Genomic DNA, 25706 nt, shown 5'->3' on the forward strand with positions numbered 1-25706 from the left:
CACAGCGATCACAAGTTTTGCTCACTAGTGCTACCCACACTTGTCCAGTCAAGTCAAATGAGCTACTATAATAATCCTTTAATGAAATCTTGTTCACTTCGTACTTAAAAACACGAGTTTAATCATAATATGGGAGGAAGCAAGTAAGCTAACACCGAACAACACGAGCAGTCTCGCATGCTTTGCGTAATTCGAGTCAATTTTAGCTACAGTTCCCAAATATATTAAAACTGAGTAAGCTACATTCTTTGCACTTAAAAATTTTAACAAACAGGTTAAGTTTATCTACAACACGGGTAAACAGCAAGGTTACAAAAACATTTTCATCTTAAAAATTCAAGTAAAGACACGCAAAAGGCAATCAAACAGAAGTTCTCTTATAGTTTATTTAACTAAAGAGTAGACTATGAATAAAAAAAAACAACAGAGTAATCGATGTGTATGATGCAGAACGATCCCAAGCTGGACTGCTGAACAGGACTGTGAGTGTCAGGACGAGGGAGAAATAAATCTGCAACCATGGGTTTCGTTAAGTCTATCGTATCGCTAGGAGGAGGGAGGGAGGGAGGGAAGGTGAACGAGGAAGCTATCTGTGGAAATAGCCCAGTCATTTAAAAGACTGACTGGACTGTTTGGACATATGACAATTAAATACAACAGCAGTGGGAGAAATCGAGATCCAGAGGCCAATAAGTATTGTCTCTGAACTCAATACAGGACTGGCGACCTCCTTCATCCATGAGAGAGAGAGAGAGAGAGAGAGAGAGAGAGAGAGAGAGAGAGAGAGAGAGAGAGAGAGAGAGAGAGAGAGTATGATACCTGACTGATCCACACTGATTGCAAATCAGAGCAAGTGATATCAGCCAATAAATAAATAACAAATATTAAGATCCTCTCAGTCCACAAAGAATCTGTGGCATAGAAAAAAAATAAATAAAAAAGGGAGCAGTTGCTGGTGAAGGTTAGGATTTGGGCAACCTCAGGATGGCTAACAAGGGAAGGACACATGATGGGCGCTGAGCTATACGCAGTTATTATTCTTGTTGCACTGAATGTACGTGAGCATCAAGATGGGTGAGAGGGCATGCAGTGCCTTCCCCACCACCCCAGCTCGATCCCTTCATTATCTACAGCATGGGTGAGGGAGGCGCAGACAAACATCTTAGGTACTTGGTGTGTTCCAGCCACCTTCTGGACACAGGTGGTGGGCATGACCACTCCTTTATATAACAGACTCTCAAAGAAAGGCATGCACATGGAAAACCTTAAATAATAACACAGGTAAAAGCCACACCTCTTGTTACTAAGGCCTCTTTAAATTTGTTTATTCTTCTCTCTTCTCTGCAGTAACTGATCAAAAGTCAGGAGAGGAGAGGGTGGAGAGTAAAGATGTGACTTCAATGTGGGTGGGACAACTGGTGGAACCACACACACACACACACACACAAACACACACACACACACACACACACACACACACACACACACACACACACACACACACCTCAACAATCACACCTTGGTGGTGGGGGATAAAGTAACAAAGTGACCTGCAGTGACAGTTCCACAACAAGTCGTTCTGCATCGCCTCACGCCTTGGGGGTGGGGACAGGAAACAAGCTGCTGCGCTACTGCCTTCACCAGAGTCTGGGATCAGCACAGAGTAGTACATTACATTAATATCACACGCACAACTGTCTTGCTGCTTTAACTAGTATTCTCTGAAGCACTAATATGCCATTTTCTTTTGACAAAATGCTCTCACCTGCTGTGGATGATTCAGAGTAGCTGGCATTTCTTCTGAATTTACCTGCTATACATATATACCTAATTTATACAAACTTCTATGGTACATATATGGTATATATATATATATATATATATATATATATATATATATATATATATATATATATATATATATATATATATATATATATATATATATATATATATGCTAATGTTCTCTAAATGTCAAGAGCTACTTGAGGGTGTAGTGGTAAGCTCCATCCAAGCAGCAGGGCTCAACACCAGGTCTCAGTGACCTTCACAAGCACACACACACGCAAAGGAGAAGAGCGGTGCCACACCCTTGTCTGCACTGCGTGATGCTGCGAACTAGCAAGTGAACACCATGAATTATCTGTACCAAAAAACTTGTGTCCATACCACTTAAATGTAAAGCAATGGAGGAAGTGAGGGAAGAGTTGCTCAGCTGGCTGACCCTCCACCAGACAATTCCTCCTCATACTGTTTCCTGAAGCAGTCACCAACAGGGAAGAAATCCCAACACCTTTGTTGGTACATGTTCCACACATATGTCTCCTGGCCTGTGTACTCTGTTTCATCTTTGTTGATCAGATGCATCAAGAAGAACCTGAGGTGGAGAAAAGAAAACATTATTAAACTTGGCTCTCAATTTCATGCAAAGATATCAGGATCTATAAGATGACCAGTAATGAAAATCTGTTATGAAAACTGCAATGTCAAAGCTTGTTTACCACAGGATTTTTTCACATTTCTAAAGAAAATATGGAAAGCTACATATTGATTGATATGGTACATAATAGAAAACACTGGCCATATCAATTTTGGATTTTCAAGTAAAGCTTCTGTACAATGTCTGAACACCTCAGAGGTTGAGATGACAGTCAGTTAGAGAGAGAGAGAGAGAGAGAGAGAGAGAGAGAGAGAGAGAGAGAGAGAGAGAGAGAGAGAGAGAGAGAGAGAGAGAGAGAGAGAGAGAGAGAGAGAGAGAGAGTATGTGTCTACCAGACTCACATGTAATTTGCTAAGTTATGCTCCTTCAGGACGTGCATGTCAAACCCGTGTGGCACTGCATCAAAGTAGTCGCTGCCAATGCCACATATGAAACAGTAGCTCTCCAGGTTCTCCTTCACTGACTCCAGTTGGTCTCTCAGTTCACCAAACGCATCAATGATCAAACCTGAAACACCAAGCACAGCAGCCTGTCATGCTTCTTATAAAATAAAGACTGGGCTGTTTCATACAGGTCACATTTTAAAAACAAAAGTGACATTTTTTTTATTCATAGCTAGATGTAAGTCATAGCTCACAGGCTGGTCTTTTTATGAAGAATAAAAAATTAACAAGAAAAACTATCAGCAGCCAACTCTCCTCCTGCAGATTAACTAGCATAGACACACTCAACTGTGCACGTACCCTGAATGATGGCCAGCAGGATAACAATGATGAAGAAGAAGAAAGTGATGTCAAAGATGATGCGGTAGAACTCATACTCATCACCATCAGGGGCCTCAATCTCATCACCAATGCCACCACCGGCCCTTACTCCCTTGTACAGGTGGAACACGAAACACTGCCAAAACAGACACTCATTCACTCACTGCTTCTATGCCATAGTGGGAGCTACAAGCTCTGTCTCCAGAGCATAACCAAGGCAGCAAGTTTGGTCAGTTGATATAAGGTTCAGTGTTGACATAATTTAAATCTAATATGACTTCTCTTAATTGTTCTCTTTCATCTAATAATGTAATTTAGGTTGAGAATCCTTTATCCTTTCCTAATCCTTTATGATGGATAAAGTGTCACTGGTTTAATTGGGAGGTCAGACAAAAACTTAAATTTTCATTATCTATAATCAATATATGGCTTTTAAACATGCATTTTTAGATCTCTCTCTCTCTCTCTCTCTCTCTCTCTCTCTCTCTCTCTCTCTCTCTCTCTCTCTCTCTCTCTCTCTCTCCCTTCCCTTCCTCAAGCAGCACTCACCGTCAGCATGTCATGACACTTCTGGTCCACTACATCATCCTCCTCAGAAACATAGAATTTCCTGAAGAAGTTGAAGGCGATGACAGTGTAGCAGTACACTATGATAGTGAGCAACATGCAGGTCAAGATCAGCTGCAAGAGAAGGAACAGGAGAGGTTATAAACAGCAGTGCAAGGCAACACATTCATACAGAAATACAAAATACCATAAATGTGAAGTTATTTTCACTTCTGTTATATCAGAGACAAACACTTTCCATAAAAAAAAAAGATGAAAAAAGAAACAAGAAAAGGAGATACTAAAACTCAGTACCATTACATTATTTATGTAATTTTCACAGTCCATACAATTGAACACACAAGACAGACACTCACCTGCTTGCCGTTGTGAGTGACAGACTGCAGGATCGTCTTGAGTGATGGGATGGACACAGCCACATCAAGCAGGTGAGCAGCAAAGAAGAAGTAATTAATGTTGCCCAGGATGGAGAAGGTGAGGTACCACAGGTTGTACAAGAATTGCTGTCCAAAAAAAGAGAAAAAGTGGTAGAAATAGACTGCATATGTTACCTCGACGTATACTTAAATCTCTTGTTGCTACATTTCTTGATATTCTTGCGTAGGATATTTCTTTGCATGATCTTATTCATTCCTTCTCCAACTGTGTAGCCTGACTTTCTCTAGGCAGTGACAGTAACACAGTAGTACAACACAATGGTAGTAATACAATGAACATGAAATGGGGGAAAGTTAATGTAGTCACCTCAGTGAAGTGAAAAGTACAACACTGAGCCAGGCTATAATAATCACACCAATGTTACATCCCAACAACACATAAAAAGACAGACTTGAAACAGTAAACAGTATAACATGATGAAATAAAATGGGGGATAAAAAGACATCATTGGAACACAAAATGAATCATACATCACTAAAATGCAAGACAAAATAGCATAAGACATTATAATAAAATAAGGAAAATCATCACACCATAAGATGGGGAAGGAGAACATCATGACAGCATAACACAATACCACTGAAACATGAGGTGACATTGGGCATAAGGGAGAGATGCAGCAGCACTTACATTATCAGTGACTGTAACACCGGCCTTCCAGATCTGGTACCTCCAGTCCACTGAGGTGAGGCTGAAATAAGAGGCAGTGTCATGAAGAGGAAACATGACAACAGAAATTTTGAGAGATTGTTCCAGAAACTATAAATACAATCTGGCTAATGATATAAAGTTACAAAGAGGACAATAGTGAGTCTACTACTCTAAGGATGTTTGTCTTCCTTGCTGGATGCATAGATCTGATAGAGTATGAGGAGGAGAAAGAGGAAGAGAAGGAGAAAAATAGGGAGAGAAAATCATAAAGAGTAAGAAGACCAAAAGTAGCACTCACTAGCCAATGATGCCAGTGGATGCTTCTTCTTGTTTGAAGCTCATCGTTGTTTCCATTCCTAAGAGGTTGGATATGGCATCGAAGTCATATGTCTCACTGTACTTTTGTCGTACCTTCTTCTTGACAAACTTGTCCCAGTAGTTGTTGGGGAAACTCCTGCAATCAGAGGTGTTTAAGTTATGGGGGACAAAGGGACAATGAATCATACATATAGAATGAGTTCTTATCAGACAAAATCATGGAAGATTGGAACCTATCTTACAGCCAAAAGATTTCTGAATTGATTCCTGGCAGAAAGCAGCAACTTACAGTTGCACTTTGTGGAATTCCCACTACCATCCACTATACAAATGAGCAAAAGGTCATACTTGGCAGAAATAACAAGTTTGTCCCAGTGAGCCTTGATGTCATCATCTTCAGGCTGCTCTGCCACATAGACACCATCAAACTCCAGCCTCCTCGCCACATCCTTCTCTCGCTTGAAGATCACAAGCGGCATCTTTCAAAAGAGAGGACCAGGTGAATGCAAGAATGAGAAAGTGGGGACATATTTTGAACCCTAACCAGATGGTAACATAAAGGGAACACCTGAAATAAGGAACTATGGACACCTTAGCAGATGGTAACACTGACATCACTTTGGTAAGCTACAATCACTTTATACTCTTTATCAAGTAATTGAAAATCTAAGGAAAGTGTCTGACTTTATATGTGAAGTTGGTGATGTGTAGAGTTTGGAAATATTCAACTCAAAAACACAATTAATATGAACTAATAAGAGGATGAGGACAAGGAGGAGAAAAAGCAGAATGAAGAGGATGGAGAGAAGAAACAGGCTGAAAACAAGGAAGAAAATACTGAAAATAATAGAATAAGTTCATAAAAATAACACCAGCCCTTAGATTATGTGACCCACCTTGAGGTTGTAGTAGGCCAGCAGCATGCAGAGAGCAACCAGGCTGTGGGTGACAGAGAACAGGCGAAGGATGTGCTCCAGGTAGAAGTAGCGATCATCCATGTGCACCCATTCCTCAGCCTGGGGATGTAGTGAGAAGTGAGCAGCAGACCAGAGGTTACACAAGGTTAAAAAAGTCAACTGAGAGACTGACAAATTGAATGATAACACAAACTCTCTCTCTCTCTCTCTCTCTCTCTCTCTCTCTCTCTCTCTCCATCAAAAATAATTTTTCACAAAATCAATTAAACAAAACAGTCTTGTCAGTTGCCTCATCTAAATATCTAAAAACTTGACAAACACCAACAAACAGAGAGTGGCTTTCAACAGAAGCACAACTTACATCTTCCTCCTCCTCTTCTTCTTCTTCATCCCCTCCTAGAGTGAAGTTGCCGGAACCCAGTTCTGCCTCTACTGCATCATCACCCAGCACTGCTTCATCCCCAGAGCCCAGCAAGTCACCAGAGCCAAAGGCGAAGGGGTTCATGACAGTGACCTCCTCCTCCTCCTCCACATCCTCAGTGATGGCTGATGCCTGTGTGGGGGGGGGGCAGATTAGTGGTGTGGATCTGAATCCTGCTTAAAATTAATTTGTCACAGAATGATTGCAAATAAAATTATAATCAATCCTTGGCTTTTAAAAGAGAAGTGTTCTTATTACTTTCCTGTCTCTACTCTTATAGTTTATTTTTCTTTGAACATTTTTTGAAACAAACAGTATCTGAATTGATAATAAGGAAAAGGCCATAATAAGATGGAGTTCCCCCTTCATCTTGTCCCACACACTATGGCTTTTATTCTTTTGAACTTCTCTCTACAGTGAGTACAAAACCAACATACCTTTGATGCCTGTGCTTGCAAGAAATATATATAAAAGAAATGAATTACAAGAGATATAAAGAGTTATATAAACTAACAACGTTCCTATACAAAAGCTTTATTACTGCTGTTTAGTACTGATGAGAATTCCTGTGTAAAATGATAAACTCTTGACATATACAATGTTATATCAATGCTACAAGTAACTTAAATATTTTTTGTATAAAACTGATACATCCTAGACTATGTATGTATTACGTAATGTGTATATGTGAGTGTAACACACACCTTGAAGAAGAGAAGGATAAAGTTGATGCAGAAGGCAAGCACCAGCGCTGCATACTTGAGGTTGTAGAAGTTCCTTGCCAAGAAGCTGACAGCACGCTTGTTGTAGCTGCTTAGGTCCACCTGCCAAACAGCAATGCAAAGGTTAACATGTGTTCAGTTTTAGCAAAAGTAAATAGTTATACATTCTACACTGGAACAGTAATGTAATGAGTATGTACAAGTATGTATCTAATAAGCAAATTAAAATATTCATACAATCAGATCTGCTCCATTATGACCAGTTAGTAGAGCAGTGGTGTGTGTTGAATCAACACACTTCAGTTCCCAATGAAATTAAAACTGGTTACAGCTGGAATATCATCATATAACTTTCAATGCTCAGTAAATATTAAGGCTGAATAACACAACACATTATACTGACAGGATTCTCATTAAAAGCTGTAATTGATAACAGTTTTAAGTGTTTTCACATCTTATTCTACTAACCTTAAAACTGAGTAGCCTCTGCAGCACCCAAGGCTTGGCCTTAGAGGAGTGAGTGGGAGGGGGAGAGGTGGGGGTTGGGGAGCGAGTGGAAGGGGTATCTGAGGGATGAGGCTGTGTTGGAGTGGGGGGTGTGGGGGTGAGCTGTGAGGCATCCACATTGCCTGGATGAAGGAAAGCATGGTGGTCTGGTGAGGGAGGACACAGGCCATGCTCATGCAGGGAGGCAGGGCCAGGCAAGGAGTGAGAGGGAAAGAAAATGGTTGGAGGCTTTGGTGAGGCTGCTTGTTGTCCTGTGTCAGCAGTAGATATGGATATTGATATGACATCCTCCTCCTGCTCAATGTGGGTTTGGTGTGATGGAGACAGTGTTTGTGAAGAGGAAGAGGAAGGGTTGGGTAGGGTAGATGAGCTGCTCTGTAAGGAAGATGTGCATATAGGTTTCAAACTGGGTAAGTCTGCAGGTTGCGATGAGTGTGTGGAGGTGACAATGGACATGGCAGCAGTGGAAGAAGGGGAGGTGGTTGTGCCCTGCGGTGAAGGGTCAGCCTGGAGGAGTGACACTGCCGGTGATGAGAGTGACTGAGGGAACTGCAATGGTGAGATGGAGCTGCTGAGGATGCTCTGTGATGGTGATTTGAGGTGTGACAATCCAGATGAGGAAGACCCAGCATTGTCTGAGGTATCAACACTTGAGGTTACCACAGAGTGGCATAAACTACTTGGGATGGACTTTGAAGTAGTTGGTCTTAACTCTGAAGAAAAGTCTGACTGGGCTGGAATTGCTGGTGGAGAAGTTGTGTGTCTGGTTCTGGTCAACATGGACACTGGAACCCTTGTGGGTGTTGGCTGCAGACTACTGAAGACACCACGTTTACAGATCAGAGGTTCAGGTGTAAATTGCATGGATTTGGATGACAATGACAATGGAGATGTGAGGTCATAAGATTGTGGACTGGACATGACTGAAGACTGTGTGTGACTTGTGCGAGAGTGCGTAAAGGAGGACTGGTGACTGGCTGAGTGTGTGACCCCTCCTGAAGTGCCGGGACGAAAAGTGGGCAGCGTGATGCTCTTCCTCACCCTCGTCGTCTCATCTCCAGGTGAGGTGCTTGAACTGAATATCCCAGTGGAGGTGGATGTGTCTGATAGTGTGTCTAGTGTGGCAATGCTTTCCTCTGAGAGCCCAGGATGTTGGGAGATGGGGGGATGTGACAGGGGTGATGGGAGGCGAGCTGGACTGCAGGAGGAGGCTGAGGGAGGCGAGTGAGGGGAGGAAGAGGATGTGGACGGGAAGAGAGGCTGAGACAGTAACAAAACAGAGGCAAGATGGATTTGGATCCCCAGCGAGTGGCATGAAAGGGGAGAGGCGGGTGTTAGTGGCGAGGCGCAGCACACACAATGTCCTATGGGTTAGTGAGACAATACTAAGTTTATATATGCAAGGCATGATGACACTCAAGTTTTCCTTTGAGATGGTATGTACAACTGATTGGTCCAACTTAGTTTTTACCAACATAAATAGTTAAGAAATGTTAATGCTATGTGGCCTATTCAGCTAATGAAACCCACCTGCTCTTTCTCTTACACACACACACACACACACACACACACACACACACACACACACACATACACACACACACACACACACACAGCCCATGACAGTCTTTTTCCATTAGATCCGGAAATGAAAGACATCATTCTAAACAAATTTTTCCATATACCTAATTTTCTATACTTACATACATTTAATTTTAGTCTAACATGGGTATGGAATGCCTGTTTCTACAATTGTTTCCCTTTTTAGAATGGCAGCACCACACTTTTACCAAGTAAAATGACTGACAATTTAAGAACCAATGCAGAAAATCACATGTACCTACATAAAATATTTTCTGCTTAGAATAACCCAGTCTTTAATTTCTGGAGCCAACAACAAAGTCACAGGATGGCCAGTATACATTTCTTATACATACATGATGATATACTAACTTCTATCAATTTTCACTGCAGCTGCATCAAGCGTGTCACAGATGGAGGGATGATGGTGAGAAGAGAGAAGGTGCGGCACTAGGCAGGCAGGTTAGGACAGCTGCAATGAGACTTACCTGGGCAACCGGTGGTGGCTCAGCCTCTGCTGTGGTGGGCTGCTCCTCTGCCTCCTGCATTGCCTCCTCCTGCTGCTTCTCCACAGCCTTCTTCTCTGCAGCCCTGCCAAGGAAGGACTCACTGAGTCAGCTGTACAGTCATACATTATGAACATTTTGTAGGAGTTTCACCTTTACCATCACAAGTCATTATTCATTGTATAGATGAGAAACCAATTTGTATTAAAAATCATTTAAAAATAAATTTTCATTGTTCAAAAGAAAAAAAAAGGTGTTTATAGGAGGAAATGATGCTTAAAGGGGACTCCTCACATCTCTATAAAAACTTTGAACATGCTGTGTAGTGGGTGTGGTGTGGTGCTCAGGGATACAGGAATTGTGGGCTCTAGGAAGTTACATTTCATATGGAGGAGATAATATGTTTCTGTTTGATGTAGGTTTTAGCTAAAGGAATTATGTGAACTTTATCATAGGTGTGTGGGAATTTGGGGGTGTGTGGGGTCCAGCTAGAGAAGGGGTGGGCAGGCAGAATGCTGAAGCAGCAGTTAGTGAAAAAGAGGCAAGGGAGAGGGTGATGTAATTTTATTTCATCTCCAAAAAAGTGTCATTATAAAAAGGATATTCAAAAGTGAATGAAAATATCATGGCAATTACTTGAATTAAAACAATGATGGAGGGGAAAAAGAAGCACAAGCATATGATATAAATAAATATTTAAAATATGCTATAAAAAAAATAAGGGTAGGATGCAACACACACAGCTGAGTAGGTGAAGCCAATGCTAAGTGCAGGTGTTTATGGATGGAGGGAACTCAGTCTTTATGTTCACTCAGGTAATACTTATACTAACGTGTCATTAGCGTCACTGCTGCTCTCGATAGACCTGATGCATGGGGAAAAGAAGATCAATCAACAACAAGCAGCACACATATTCATGAAAGAAGACACTGGACCTGCAAGTTTAATTCAGCAGCAGCAACAGCAACAGCAGTTTGGGTTAATGAGAGGCAGGACTTCCCACAGCCAGGCGTAACACCCACCCCAAACACGCCCAGAACATCCCCACCCTGACGAGTGACAACCCGCCAACACTTAAGTAATATTGAAGACAAACTACCAAAAATAATTAGTACAAATTTCAACATGGCTCAGTATGAGACATTAGCTTTGACACTCAACACAACAAAATAATGTGAATAAAGCCATGTGTATCAATGCTGCAGATGGGATGTTAATGAGGCAGTCACAGGAGAAGAGAAGAAACATGTGTTTAAGTTGTGTGTGACTCAGTATCTGGAAAGAAGCAACTTTAAATAAGGCCATGATCTTTCCCAAAAGCCACACTTGTCACTCAGTGCTGGTCACCACTCACTTCAAAGCTGCAATGGCCTCCTCAGGGCTGATGTCCTCCTTCAGCTCTGCCAGGGCTTCCAGTACTGGCTTCATCTTCTCATCTTCTCCAGGTTCCTCAGGTTTGGCTTCCAGTGAAAGTCTATGGAAGTGAAAAAATTAATCAGTAATGCCTGTCCGAATGGAACCTCATACCTACCTCCTGTGGTGTGTTGTTACAATGTAATCTTATTTGCTTTTGTATTAGAAAATTTGGTTTTGTGTATTACCAAATGTTACTGAAAGACAAACTTAGTCTTATGGCATAAAAAAATTACCAAAACAGCATATTAAACTATCGCTCTGAACCATTTTGTGTTCTCAACTTACTGTTCTCCCTCAGGTTTGTGTTCTATAGCTGGAAGACCTGGTTCTCCCTCTCTTATCTCTGGTAATGCTGGTATAGCTAATGGAACAAGTGGTCCAGCCTTCTGCTCCTTTTGTGAAGCCTATGACAAGAACACATGCCACTTAAAAAAAGAGAGTAGTTTCATATATACATAAATGATATATTTTCTTACACAATAAACATCAAACATAAAAAAACTGATGGTATGTCTCCATCACCCTGACTTAAAGGGAATCTCACTGTAGTTTCTGTAAATATATGCACATATATATAAGTATATGTACATATATACATACAATATACATAATATATATACATACAATATACTATCCAGTGAATTGGCTGATACATAATACATAATCTGTTTGTTTAAAAACTTGGATTTTAATCTGATATGGCATCAGTTCATGGATGCAAGTGGAGTATGACTAGCCAGTGGTGCATGTATGTCTTACCTTGCATTAGTATGACTAGATAAGAACACCAGCAAGAAGACCAACTTTAGAGGCTCTGAGTGTGTAATAAAATGAATGATGCTCAAAAAAAGAGAGAAAGAGCACTGGGAGGAATGGAAGTGTAGGAAGTAAGAAAGAAATAGAAGGCAAGAAACCAACCTGCTCTGCTGGTGGTCCTTGCATCAGGCCCATGATGGCGACCCATATCTTTTTAGACATGTAGAATATTCCAAACACACTGTGGTACATGATCATGAATAGCAAACGACAGAAGCCCATCAGCAGCTCAGAAATGGACATCTGCTTCAACTCCTTCAGCTTCTTCTTGACATTGGAGGGTGCCAGCACAGCCAAGGTCTCTGATACTTGATCCTTGAACCCTATGATCTTAGACTTGATCAGTTCCATGCCAGTCCTGTCAAATATGCCTTGTTAACAATCTGTTTAAGCTTCATTATTGCATGTCTTAGTGCAAGAGATACACTTACTGTATGTGCATGCATATGTGTTTGTGTTTGTAGTCTACAAGATCTCAGCAACACTCATGTGGTCCATCTCTATATCTACATATTTCTGTAATTTTTCCTTAAGCTGATGGACATTCCCTACTTCTACCATCTCTTCCATTACTTCATTCCAGGTATCTGCATTTCAGTGACAGTAAGCTATACTTTGTTATTCAAACATTTCCCCTTTGTCAACTTTTCTTGTATCCTTTTAAGTACCTAGCCTCTCTTTGTCCGTGCATTAATAGATCTTTCTATCTGTCTTCTATTATTGTTGTTATTATTATTATTATTATTATTATTATTATTATTATTATTATTATTATTATAATTATTATTATTATTACTATTATTATTACTTAAGTTATTTTTGTGTGTATTTGTATGTACATCATAATGGTTTTGAAGACCACATGGTAGATTTGTAATCACTTGCTAAACCTTATTCAAAGCTTAAAGCCCATATAGTAAATAAGGTGGGACCTTTCACACACACCTCACACCCCATCTTTTTGCTCATGGAGAGTAACTGCTCATTCTACAAAAAAAAAAAAAAAAAACTTTGTGATTTGAGTGAGGCATAAGCCTCAGTCTTCTAAGTGATAGGTAAGGACATTACCATTGAGTTGTGTGTGTATTTACCTGGTTGTATTGTACAGGGCATAAGCCAAAGCTCATTTTGTCCTATTTGTGTATGTGTGTGTTTTACTTACTTCTCCTCCTCTTCCTCACTCAGGTACTTGAGGGCATCAGCACTAGACTTCTTGGCAAGTGCATCATCCTCCTCTTCCATGAGGGCAGCAGCATGCTGCATCTCAAAGATGGCATCCTCACAGAAGTTGACAAAGGCCTCTAGCTTTTCTTTGTCTCCTTCTGTCACAATAGCATAGAAGAAGCCTCTCTTTGACTCTTTGATCTGTGGCTTCTCCCACTGGTCAATGTTCTCCTCCTTGATCTCAAAGTACACTCTCTCAATGCGCTTTGAACTGCCCATGATTTCAATGCGACCAAGGAAAGGCTCAAAGTAGTTGAGGACAGAACCAGCAGTCTGATGGAGGGACAATACATTAGCAAGGGAAGAATGGTGAAGAAGTGGTGCTTCAAGAATTTCCATGTTTAAAAAAACAGGAAAAGCAAAAAAATAAAATTTGTCATGATGAATAATGCATATATGGAGATGTAAGTGATGGAGGTGACTGATGAATTATGTGGTCTTTACCTCAAGGAACCTGGCTAGGCGAGGATCATTGGGCATGTGCTCAGACAGATTGGTGAGCAGCACAGCCAGGTTGAATCCGATCTCCTTGGCTGGGTTGTGGAAACGTTCTGTGAACTCCACATAGTCGATCTTACCATCATGATTGCAGTCACAGCACATCAGCAAGAAGTTGATCTCCTCTCTGCAGAAAATTGACTACTGAGTTACTCTCTGCACAGACAGGTAAAGTATAGCCAAGTGGCATCCTATGGAGAATAATTACTGCTGGACAACCTGTGAGCCTCTGGACATGACATACATGATATTAAACTGGCAGTAAATTTGTACAATATCAAGCATTAATGAAGTACTGTATTCACAGAAGAGACTTACGTTGTGTAATTCTTCTGCTGTTCCATCTTCTCCTTAAACTCCATAGGTGTGACAGTTCCATCCTTGTTCATATCAAGATCCTGCATGGAAGAGAGTACGTGGGTTATAGCATCTTGGTGACATATGAGTGGACTGTTGCTTTCCTCACCTTACTGCACACTGCTGCACCTGACAAAAACTTCACTACACTCAAACTATTCCCATAAATTCCCTGTGGATGCTAAATGCTGCAGACATTGTATACTATGGTGGTAATATATTTACAGCTCATTATAGTCACTGAGGCACACTAGGATCTCAGTGACCTTCAAGTTAGACTAACAGTGTCACAAAGATAGTGAGGTGAATCTCTATATATGAATGCAGAACTATTCCATATTATCCTCAAAAGTGGAATTCTACTTGATGAAGCACTATTCATCAAGGCTGTCAGGAAGATAACTCATCAACTTTACAATGGCAGTTTATAAGACATAAAACTTGTGAAATAATTACATGAGTGATGTAGGCCAGTGTATACCTCAGTGTTCACACAGATACAAACAGACAGAAAAAAAAAAGAAAGAAAAATGACCAAGTAAAAAACAGAGACAAAAATTAGTAGCATGCTACAAAACAACAAATTTAACAAAAATAAATAAAAATTACTACAGTAATACATACACTATCTATCTATCTATCTATCTATGTATCTATCTATCTATCTATCTATCTATCTATCTATATATATATATATATATATATATATATATATATATATATATATATATATATATATATATATATATATATATATATATATATATATATATATATATATATATATATATATATATATATATATATATATATATATATATATATATATATATATATATATATATATATATATATTACAGCCTAGTAATGGTAAAAATGCAAACACTTAATGAAAAACCAAAAACCAAAAATTGAAGAAAAACTAATAAATAATAACAAACAAATATAATTACAGTGATAGATATATATGGCAACCTAAGAATAATCAAGGATGGCTGGAGCAGACAGGGAAATTAATGGAGATATGAGATAAAAAAAAAAAAAAAGAAATATGATGGGGTGTAGTGAAATAAACATGTAAATTGATTTTGTTCTGTAGAGGACTCATGAAGGCTGATGATGAAAATAATCATGATAATGCTGAAAGTAATAATGATAACAAAGGTGATACATGAAACTAGAAAACAAAGACAAAATAACATATACCATGCCAGTAAAAAATCTTAAGTCAGTATATACAATAATATAAAAGAAAAATGTGAACACAGAAACATGAAAACACACACATCTGCAAGTACATATACAGTAAATAACATGTAATGTACATATACAATAAATGACCAAACAAGTTGTGTCCTTTGTCTTAGCTACTGAGTAAAGTTGCTGTCTGGCTACTAATATATGGACAACCTGCACTAAGTTTATGTCTTATTTAGAGATATGTCACAAAATATAATCATGCTTAAGTGCTCATGCATAAGAAAGCAGAAGAGAGGGATGCAAAGTAATGCTGACTTTAGAAATAACAGGATGCACTCCAATCTGCTACTGATCACTTTATGTGTTTGTTTCATGACAATCTAATTAGATTAATCTTTTCATAATACTCTAACAGATAAACCTTTATTTATAAAAATATCTTAAGTGACAGAAGCAGGAGTGGAGAGCAGTACAAGCATAAGTAGGAGCATGGAGTCAATATTGGTGAAAGAAAAACAAGTCAAACACAAACCTGGAAGGTTGTTGACCCAGTCAAGTCCTTCAGTTTTAGGAACATATCGAAGTACTTCAGAATCAGCTAAGTGTTTGAAAAGAATGGAAAATGAACTTGTAAGATAACTGTAAATACAAAGGTGATCATGTTGACATAGAATAGAGAGCAGTATGCTGGGCTCACTCGTTTCTCCACTGGGCACATGAAGGTGGTCACAGTTTCATCTTACCATGCCACACCTTAAACTTATGAAAATAAGACAAAACTGATTGAAAAAAAGATATGAAGTGCTATGGCACTGAAATTTAAAAAATATCTCGTGTGCACTGCCTGATAGTGTAGCTATTCATGTCATGGAATCTACTTGTTACTGTCAGTCCACTTTACCCACAGTGGTGACACACTTGTGTCACATTGCAGCAAAGGTCTGCACAGGACGGGGAATGGAGGGCAAGGCCAAGGTGCTGTTGTAGTGACAAGATTTGATGGAGAAAAAAAAAAAAAAAAAAAAAAAAAAAGAGAGAGAGAGAAAACCATGAATAACAGAAAGGGAGGCATAGGTGTGGAAAACAATATAATTACTACAAATCTGACATGCTTGATAGGAAGAGTTAAATCCACTGCAAAAAACAACATTATTGTGTGGAAGAAAGAAGGATAGGGAGGGCAATGGGATTGCCAACAAGACCATACACCTCCTACTGCTCTAGCAAAGCTGCCCTGAATGGGTGCAAGGTAATTAATTCAGACTAGAAGTTTAAACTGCTCCCACAATAAAGCAGTGAATAGAAGTTATATAAACACATGGGCACTTTGATGAGAGTGAAGAGGGGTATAATGGCCTCATGCCAGGGAGTGGGATGGTGACTCTCTCCTACCGCGAATGATGCTGATGATGTCACTTCTCCCAGCTTCAAGAAAAGGTTGAAGAAACGAAGAATCATCTGTTTTGCAAATAAACAAATGGGTTAGATAAGAAGAATTCCAAGAGAAGGTGGGGTGGGAGTGGCACCATGACTGCAGAATCCTTTTCACCACTTCTCAAATCTTAGAGAAAGTTTAAACATGAATCACATACTCACCACCTTGAATGAAGAAAATCATTACTCTGAAACTATATTTTGTGTATGATACTTTTGTAATGCAATGATGTGTAACTAATACTATTCTGTGTCATTCTGAGGTCTGTTTGTGAGCAGGTCCAGCACAAAACAGCATCTGTGTTCACCACATCTGCTGCATGACATGAGTGGCAACATAGCACTTGCTGCCCTGCTATAAATGTCATCAGTCAACATATTTGACTTGTTGAAAGAAAACATGTTTGATGGAAATGATTGCAGGTAATGTTAAAATACCCACTAAAATTTATGCAATGATAGTTTTCAATATAAGTTTACACTATAATTTCTATATATTGATTCTTAAGGCAGTCTCTGATTTGAATTTCTGGACAGAAAATCAAAGCTCATGGTAACATGTGGTTTCTCTCTCATGACAAACAAAGTATCCAGTGTTTAAGGAATTGTGTACATTTAATGATTCACGAGGATAAGAAAATAAATATCTGCCATTAGAAATGCTACATAATGTTTTTTTTCCTGACATGAGAGTGCCATCAGATATAACCACAAGCTTTACACAAGTACTCAAGAACTCCAGCCAAATACAGTGTGTATGGAATGTTTAAATTATGCCTCTATTTATTTACTTCAGAATAAATGCATATTTCTACACAAATGTTGTAACTATTATACCCCTCCTCTTTGCCTCATTTTCTTCCTGGCCCCTAGTAGCTCACCTCGACATTGGAGGCACTTTCCACAAGCGTGTCCACCATCTGCTTTCCAATGGTGCCATTCACCACATTACCTGTAAGACATAGTATTGTTAGAAATAAACTGCATCACTTAATTTATTATACATAAAGGAAAGTGCAACACATCCCTTGGTGATGGTGTTGGGGACTTGCCTTCCAGCATGGAGAGCATCATGATCACCATGTCCTTCTGCAGGTTCAGGAGCTCCTTCAGAAGATCCACCTGAGAGGAGTGCTTGCTGAGCTTGTCCTGCATGTGAGCAAACAGGAACAGGAAACCACCAACGGCATCCCACAGACGGGAATGAGCCAGAGTTTGCTGGTTGCCCACACACGGGCCTTGGATCACCTCAGTCAGTGTGTTGAAAACCTGCAAAGTATACAATATTGCTGTTGCTGTAAGATTCATGTCACACTTATGAATAAATATTTTTTTGCAGCCAGTAACTCAAAATTATCAAAAGGTAAATGCTGATAGCCTCACCTGGCTGGCTACACCAATGGCCTTAAAGAAGTTGGACTTGCCAGCTGGGTCGATAATTTCCTTGGAAGAATAATGCCAATAGAAGTCCATGATAGATTCCTGAAGGCGCAGCAGGTAGTCCACAGTACAATTAATCACATTGACAGTGGTTGTGTTGCCAGCCTGTGTCCTCAGGTAGTTCTGCCAGTCTGCCAGAGTTATACAAGTGAGTATCTGTGATTTAAGTTATTATAATGCAGAACTATTTACAACAGATTTTGGTGTAATGCACAGCTCCCTTTGGACATGAAATAAATTTATTTAACTCAAAGTGTTAGTGTCAGAAAGTAAAGTATATATATATATATATATATATATATATATATATATATATATATATATATATATATATATATATATATATATATATATATATATATATATATATATATATATATATATATATATATATATATATATATATATATATAATTTTTTTTTTTATACAAAAATTATGACATATAGAATACAGATTTTTTCCATTCACATATACATTTTATGTAAGTATTCTTCTTCTGTATTTCATAATTCAATCATCTGTAACATTAGATAAAAAATTTTCATCAGAAAATTTTTCTATTTTTTTGTACAGGTCCGGACCTGCGTTAAAAATTTTGAAAAAATTTTAAGAATTTTTCTCTAATTACTGTGATATGTTTTTTAATTATAAAAGAACCATTATACATATGTCAAATAGACTTTTGAGTTTTTAGAGAACGGTTGAGATAAAAATCATATTTTCATTTTTATACAAAAATTACGACACGTAGAATACACATTTTTTCCATTCATATGTACATTTTATATAAGTATTCTTTCTCTGCATTTCATAATTCAATCATCTGTAACATTAGATAAAAAATATTCATCGGAAACTTTTTTAAATTTTTTGTATTGGTCTGGACCTGTGTTAAAAATTTTTGAAAAAATATTAATCTTAAGAATTTTTCCCTAACTACTGTGATATGTTTTTTATTTATAAAAGAACCACTCTACATATGAAAAATAGTTTTCAGCGTTTTCTGGAGAGTGGTTGAAATAAAAATCATATTTTATTTTTTATACAAAAGTTACAACACATAGAATACACATTTTTTTCCATTCATGTAAGCATTTTATATAAGTATTCTTCTGTAATTCATAATTCAGTCATCTGTAACATTAGATAAAAAATTTTCATTGGAAAATTTTTTTTATTTTTTTGTATAGGTCCGGACCTGCGTTAAGAATTTTCCCTAACTACCGTGATATGTTTTTTTACTTATAAAAGAACCATTATACATATGTGAAATTGACTTTTGAGTTTTCTGGGGAACGGCTGAGATAAAAATCATATTTTAATTTTTATACAAAAATTACAACATGTAGAATACACATTTTTCCATTCATATATATACATTTTATATATGTATTCTTCTTCTGCATTTCATAATTTAATCATCTGTAACATTAGATAAGAAAAATTTTCATCAGAAAATTTTTTTTAATTTTTTGTACCTGCGTTAAAAATTTTGACAAAAATTTTTATTTTAAGAATTTTTTCCTAACTACTGTGATATGTCTGAAAGTAAAGTACGACTGTTTGTTAATGTAGGATACTGTCACCTCTCGAAGGACTCAGAGGATGCACCACCAGCACAACTCACCGAGGTTGTGGCCTTCACAGGTCAGTTGGATGAAGCGGAACAATGCACAGGTGAACTCAGCATCATGCATGTTCTTCTCGCCAGCACAGCCATCAGCACCAACACCCAGACCCTCTGCCTTGGTGTTGCGCTCAAAGGCATCCAGATCAAGCACTGAGCAGGAGTTCATGAGTCCCGAAATGGACAAGAAGAAGGAAGCATCTTTCTTCTCCTTGAGGTAGTTCAACATGGCCTGCAGGTCAAATTATAATGATCACCCTCTGATTTAATTTATAAAAGACAAAAAAATCAATGTAAAAACCATGATTTAAAATGCTGCTTTGTTGACAGGAAAAATGAGATCATAAGTGACAGGTTGCTCACCGCCTGAACATCAACGTTACCACCACGGAGAATAGCAATGCCGAGCTTCAGAGTCATCATGACCATCTCTGAAGGTTGTCCACGCGCAGCAGACACATGCAGCAGTACCATCTCAGCAACACCGCGGTTGGCCAGACGTGCTTGATGGAACAAAAGTTTCTGCTTCTCCAACTCTTGTTCCTGTAGGATAAAGAATACATATCAAGGAGGAGTCATTGCAGAAATATAGAGACAGATCCATTAATTTTAAGAAGAAATGTATGATAACTGAGTAGGTAATTTACATTTAATATATCTACAGCATTTATCATTATTCCTTTTGGCATGTATTATTATTCCTTCTTTAATTAAAGACGATGCTTGGGGACATGACAAAGCAGTCAGGGGGAGGGGAGCACCTACCATGAGGTCCTCCATAGTACGGGAGCGACACCGCGGGGGAGCATGTACAGGGAAACACAGAGGAAAGGTCAATGCTGAGGTGAAAGTTATGTAAAAAGAAGCACATGCTACAATTGCCAGGTGGTCAACATTAGTTAAGCATGATCCTAATGGCACAATACAACCATTCTATCAGTTTTTCATGTTATTGTACTCCTGTTTAATAATTCATTTGACATACATGTAATAGCTCACACACACACACACACACACACAGAATTGCCTGCACCCAAAAGAGACTAAAAGTGAGTAATGTTTTGAGAGTTAGTGAACACAGGAGTTGGTGGTAAAGATGGGCTGGGTACGTACATTAAGAGCGGCAGCAGGATCTTCATTACCACTTTCCTCTTCACCTCCACCCTCATCGCCTTCACCTTCCTCCTCCTCTTCACCACAGGACTTGGCTATTAACAAACACAAAATTTAGACTTAGCATCCTTTAGAGAAAGATATGAAGAGCTTTACATATAGTGCACAACAGGCAATCTGCAAATGAAGACACCTAACAAATGTATAGTCAGCAGTAACACCTAGTCATCATCTTCCATATTATTACATGATTATCAAGACATGATGACATGGAAAACAGTATTATGCAACTTTATTCACAGATATTTTGGTTTTCATGAGTTATTCACCTCGATCTTCTTTACAGAAATATAAGTATACATTTATCATTATCTTTTTGTGCTCCATGTTCAATTTGTTTTTCGTTGATACAAAAAAAAGAGGTGGTGACACACCCATAATCTCAGCGTAGGTCATGTATAGTGGATCCTCAGCCAGCACGCCAGTGTGTTCTGTGGTTGCCTTGTGACTGAATGTTGTCACCAGTTGTGTCAGCTGGTCAGGCTTGCCCTCTTCTTCTTCAGCCTCCTTCTTCTTACTTTCAGCCTCCTCAAAGGATTGCTGCCAGCCAGAGAAAAATATTGCATGTCATTCATTCTTCAGGATAACTCTGTTCACAAGAATGAGATAATTTTTTCTCAAATTGAGAGTTCAAAACATCTTCAATAAGCTCAAACACTTATGGCTATTCATCTATTAATACAATTGACATCTACTCCCAAACTTAGCACCTCTCTCTCTTCTCTCTCTCACCATCCTCACCCTATATCAAGCATCTCTTTTCACATCCCATCTCACCTAGTTACTTAACCTATTATCTGTCTGTCATATCATCTATCTGTCCTGATAGACTTCATTTCCCCTTTCCTCAGCATTTTTCTACGACTCATCCTATTATATCACTCTATATCACATTCTTTCTTGCTTTTCTTCTCATGCACATCTCACAGCCCCTCTGTATACTCACTGTGAGGTCCTCAATAACCACTTCTTGGCCAACATTCTCATCTGACAGCCAGTATTCTCGGTAGGTTCGGAGAAATAGGTTGACGGCGCGATGCCTGTGAGATATGTTGGTTTGAAGAAAAGTTTTGGTTAGACTGTTGTGCCCTGTTAGTAAGTGGTGGTGGTAGTTGTTTTGCTGTAACACACCCGCAAAAAAGTAGTCGGCTCAGAGCTCAGATATTAATTTATGTTAAAGAGACCAGACATTGATGCTGCTACAGAAAAGCGACAGGTGTGGTGTTTTGAGCTCCTGTCTGGCATCTACAAATTTGTTAAAGCGGTTACTAAAAGAGAAGAGAGAGTCAGAGGCACTATTGGTGAGTACACTAGCCTACTACTTCTATTTTTGTTTCTTCTCTCTCTGATGCTACTTTGCCACAAGTTTATTTACATACATATGATCTTAACCTTTACTGCCTCAGTCCTCTCCACTGCACAGTTGGCTAGCCTGGGCTGGAGACCGACGTCGCGGGGAAATTCAAGAGTAATGATAGAAACATGAGTAAACAGACATACAGACAAGATAAATAAAAAATAATGCAAAGTATTAATAATAATAATAATAATCAGGCGTGTTGGAAATTATTGGGTTATTGTGAGGGACAGACTAGAAAGAAAGAAAAAGCTGAGTTCATAAGTATTCTTAAAGACTACAAGAGACATGAGACAGAAAGTGAAACTGTCGCATACTCTGCAGTAAGATCAGTGACAGAGACAGTCTATTGAAGGAAAAAGCAAAGGAAAATAGAATATATCACCAGAAGAAGAAACAGAGCACAATAACCATATGATCTGGAACACGTCTGGGTTGCTGACGCCATGCCTCATGATGCTCCTGAGTGCAGCAGCGCCAGCAGCATTCAAAAAAGAAATCAATGAATATAACCGAAAATAAAATCACCAAACGGAGGTGAACAAAGGGGGGTTGGGTCTCATTCACGCCATACATTTTGGATATAAAGGCTGAAGTTGCTGTTAGCTTTAGGGGTAACCAAGAGCCTGGTATACGAGAGGCTGAGGATGGACCAACTCTATCTCTCTATCTCTCTCTTCCTCTTCCGCACTAGCAAGAGTCAGTCTTTAGTCAGTTCATAGGTTAGATGTCACAGTCTTCAGCCTTGAAACCCAAGATGTTGAAGGCTCATGGCTGGGTCGTAACAGATCACCAAATAAAGAAGTCACGTGGGGATCTCCTGAGCTCCCAATGGTCATCCAATAATGTCCAAAAATAGTGTTGTTGTTACTAGTGTGTAGAGTGAACGTATTATTTGAAGGAAACTTTTGCTTCATGTTGATTTTCTTAATGAGTAACAAAATATACTGCCAACTACATATTAGATATTTAAGAAACAAAATGAAATACCAATTTAGTACCATTAACATTAATTTTCTTTAGCAAATGTGATAATGATCCAAAACTGAAGAAAGGAGAGTAGGCAGTGCAGAAAAGAACAATTAATCCTAAGAGTGAGTCATGGCAAAATGTATCATTAAAGCTTCATGCTTCACCTGTACTACCAACTGTCTTGTGTTACCAACCAATTCTGTGATACAACTTTTTGTAAGGATGAAGCTAAAGAGGTAGGACTCGTAGGTCTAAGTTATGTTTCAATAATTTTATAGTCAGCAGACATCTTTTCATACTGATGAAAATACTGAAATGTCATTCTTTTAGGATAACCTAAGAGAGTTTATCATGTCTTGTCTGTGAAACCCCATAGGAAAGTTGCTAAAGGTAAGTCCACAGAACATGTCAGTTTGCAGGTAACGTCTAATAACCATTATCTCTGAGTTATTGAAGTGATGTTATTGCTTATGAATAAGTACTGTCTAACAATGATAATCCTATTGTGTAATTTGTAGATGCCATTTAAGTGAAAAAAATTTGGCTTGTCTTTCAATTACAAAATATGGCTTGTCTTTCAGTTACAAATATAGTGAAAGACTGTGAATAAATGGAGAGATAACTGTACACTAATGTCCACTTTTAAGGAGCAGCACTAAAGGAGGAGCCCAGGTGATCCCCAGGTTTCCATGAGCGAGTATGAGGCACCCATGAGGTGTCTTCGACCCATTACCTGCGGATGTTATAGAAGGGTACAGAGCGGAGGCAGGCGATGGCGGCACGCTTGCGAGCAAACGACAGCAGTTTCCTCCAGCCCACGCCAGAGGCAGGAGGGGTGCAGGCCTGTTGGCCGCCACCATCAGCTGTTGTTAGTGTGCAGCACAGTTACCGTAAAACACAGCTGCTCACCACCCACCCGATACCAAACACTCAACACCCACACCACTCCTTACTTCCATATTTAATACCATGTGTTCTTTCCCACCCAGAGCATAGAGACTGTGAGAACAAAAAAAAAAAAAAAAAAAAAAAATGTTGTTCCTTTCAGAAACCTTGCTCCAGGATCAGTGGATGGTTATAAATGCAGAGGCCCTGAGTGATGAGGGTGGAGGCCCAGGGAAGACTGCCTCAGCATGATGTGGGCAGTGGCTTGAACACACCAAGTACCTCACAACCCTGCACCTGCCAGCCACATGCCTCACAGGATGTTGCAAGGATGCACAAAAAGATGTGCTGGAGGCCTGGGGTTGTGTCATGTGCAGGGTTGGGAGCAGTAGTGTCAGGTGGGTGGGTGGGCGGGCAGGGAGGCTCAGCTCAGGCTCTGCTACATGAATGCTGCTGGTATCTGGTGAGTTGACTGAATGTTTTAAAGGATGACTACAAGTTATTTGATGTCTCCCTCCTTATACATTTATAATTGAGGCAATAATTGTATTGTATGCATATACAAAGATAACAGGAGAGGATGCCTGTTGAGAGAAGTACTGTGAGGACCTGGAGCTCTTATTTTAATGACTGATGGACATGAAGGTTGGGTGATTGAGCTGTGCCTCCCTGAAATATCTGTTAGAAGGGAAGATATTAGTATGTTATTGCATATTTGGTTAAAAAATCTGACTTGGAGTTTGTTCCATTTAAAAAAGGCAAACCCTGCTGATAAAAAAAGTTAATAGGACTGTTAGTAACCATGGACGATGTGGGCAGCCATCGTCCATGAGTCTGAGGAGGGAGTGGGCTTCATGATCATCTCTTTGATACAAATATAAAAGGGATATACAAATAAAATTAATGACTCAAAATAAAATTTCTAAGTACCTATATTCTACTCAGAATCCAGCAATGATGCAGTACTGGATGGGAAAACCATTCAGAAAAAAGAAAACCCATGCAAGATAGTACACAGAGCAGGCACTGCCTTTTGTCAGCAGCTTTCTCCTCCTGCCTTCATTTAAGACACTGATAAGCCAGAGAATACTAATTTCCATATCTCAAAGAACTCACATACTCATGATTCTCAGCAATAAATTCAAAATATGGCTCAGAGTCAATACTTTAATGTGAAGATTGAGGAAAAGAAATGGAGCTGAAAAGAAACTGCAAGGAGCAGAAGCAGCACACGCTGGGTCCTGGATTTTCTGTTGTCCTTGGATACCCAGGTACCTTGGCATCATGTGGAGAGAGGTCTGGCGGAAGCAGGCGATGACGGCACGCTTCCGCTGGATAGACACAACAGAGCGCCACACCTCCTTCGAGGTTTGTGGATGGTCAATCTGCCGGACCAAGTACATTACCAAAGCGAAGCAGAGATGCAGAGGTGGGTGAGGTGAAGGGGCGAGGTTCTCAAGGGTTGTCTCCAAAC

The 25706-nt window shown here is 39.2% G+C and overlaps 1 protein-coding gene across 9 annotated transcripts in view; it reads right to left on the reverse strand.

Annotated features, from left to right (window-relative positions):
- Positions 1 to 372: 372 nt before the first annotated feature.
- Positions 373 to 25706, reverse strand: part of LOC135103103 (ryanodine receptor-like) — a 151580-nt gene continuing 126246 nt past the window's right edge. For 4 of the 9 annotated variants that reach the window (XM_064009120.1, XM_064009123.1, XM_064009122.1 and 1 more), the window contains 31 exons: positions 25508 to 25617; positions 21965 to 22058; positions 21393 to 21558; positions 20958 to 21053; positions 20611 to 20651; positions 20209 to 20388; positions 19846 to 20077; positions 18161 to 18348; positions 17830 to 18046; positions 17659 to 17729; positions 15876 to 15941; positions 14105 to 14184; positions 13733 to 13913; positions 13227 to 13561; positions 12167 to 12422; positions 11534 to 11652; positions 11187 to 11306; positions 10665 to 10697; positions 9815 to 9917; positions 7707 to 9005; positions 7221 to 7340; positions 6457 to 6648; positions 6075 to 6194; positions 5527 to 5657; positions 5159 to 5314; positions 4840 to 4900; positions 4128 to 4274; positions 3754 to 3885; positions 3184 to 3340; positions 2782 to 2947; positions 373 to 2377 (listed from right to left, as the gene is read on the reverse strand). In XM_064009120.1, coding sequence (XP_063865190.1) covers positions 2212 to 2377; positions 2782 to 2947; positions 3184 to 3340; positions 3754 to 3885; positions 4128 to 4274; positions 4840 to 4900; positions 5159 to 5314; positions 5527 to 5657; positions 6075 to 6194; positions 6457 to 6648; positions 7221 to 7340; positions 7707 to 9005; positions 9815 to 9917; positions 10665 to 10697; positions 11187 to 11306; positions 11534 to 11652; positions 12167 to 12422; positions 13227 to 13561; positions 13733 to 13913; positions 14105 to 14184; positions 15876 to 15941; positions 17659 to 17729; positions 17830 to 18046; positions 18161 to 18348; positions 19846 to 20077; positions 20209 to 20388; positions 20611 to 20651; positions 20958 to 21053; positions 21393 to 21558; positions 21965 to 22058; positions 25508 to 25617 — 5535 coding nt within the window. In that variant the 3' untranslated portion in view covers positions 373 to 2211. Of the gene's footprint in view, positions 2378 to 2781; positions 2948 to 3183; positions 3341 to 3753; positions 3886 to 4127; positions 4275 to 4839; positions 4901 to 5158; positions 5315 to 5526; positions 5658 to 6074; positions 6195 to 6456; positions 6649 to 7220; positions 7341 to 7706; positions 9006 to 9814; positions 9918 to 10664; positions 10698 to 11186; positions 11307 to 11533; positions 11653 to 12166; positions 12423 to 13226; positions 13562 to 13732; positions 13914 to 14104; positions 14185 to 15875; positions 15942 to 16735; positions 16802 to 17658; positions 17730 to 17829; positions 18047 to 18160; positions 18349 to 19845; positions 20078 to 20208; positions 20389 to 20610; positions 20652 to 20957; positions 21054 to 21392; positions 21559 to 21964; positions 22059 to 25507; positions 25618 to 25706 lie in introns of all 9 variants that reach the window. The other 5 variants (XM_064009128.1, XM_064009127.1, XM_064009126.1 and 2 more) reach the window with 2 other exon arrangements.

The sequence above is a fragment of the Scylla paramamosain genome, chromosome 8 (assembly GCF_035594125.1).
Source record: "Scylla paramamosain isolate STU-SP2022 chromosome 8, ASM3559412v1, whole genome shotgun sequence".
In the NCBI taxonomy this organism is placed as follows: domain Eukaryota; kingdom Metazoa; phylum Arthropoda; class Malacostraca; order Decapoda; family Portunidae; genus Scylla; species Scylla paramamosain.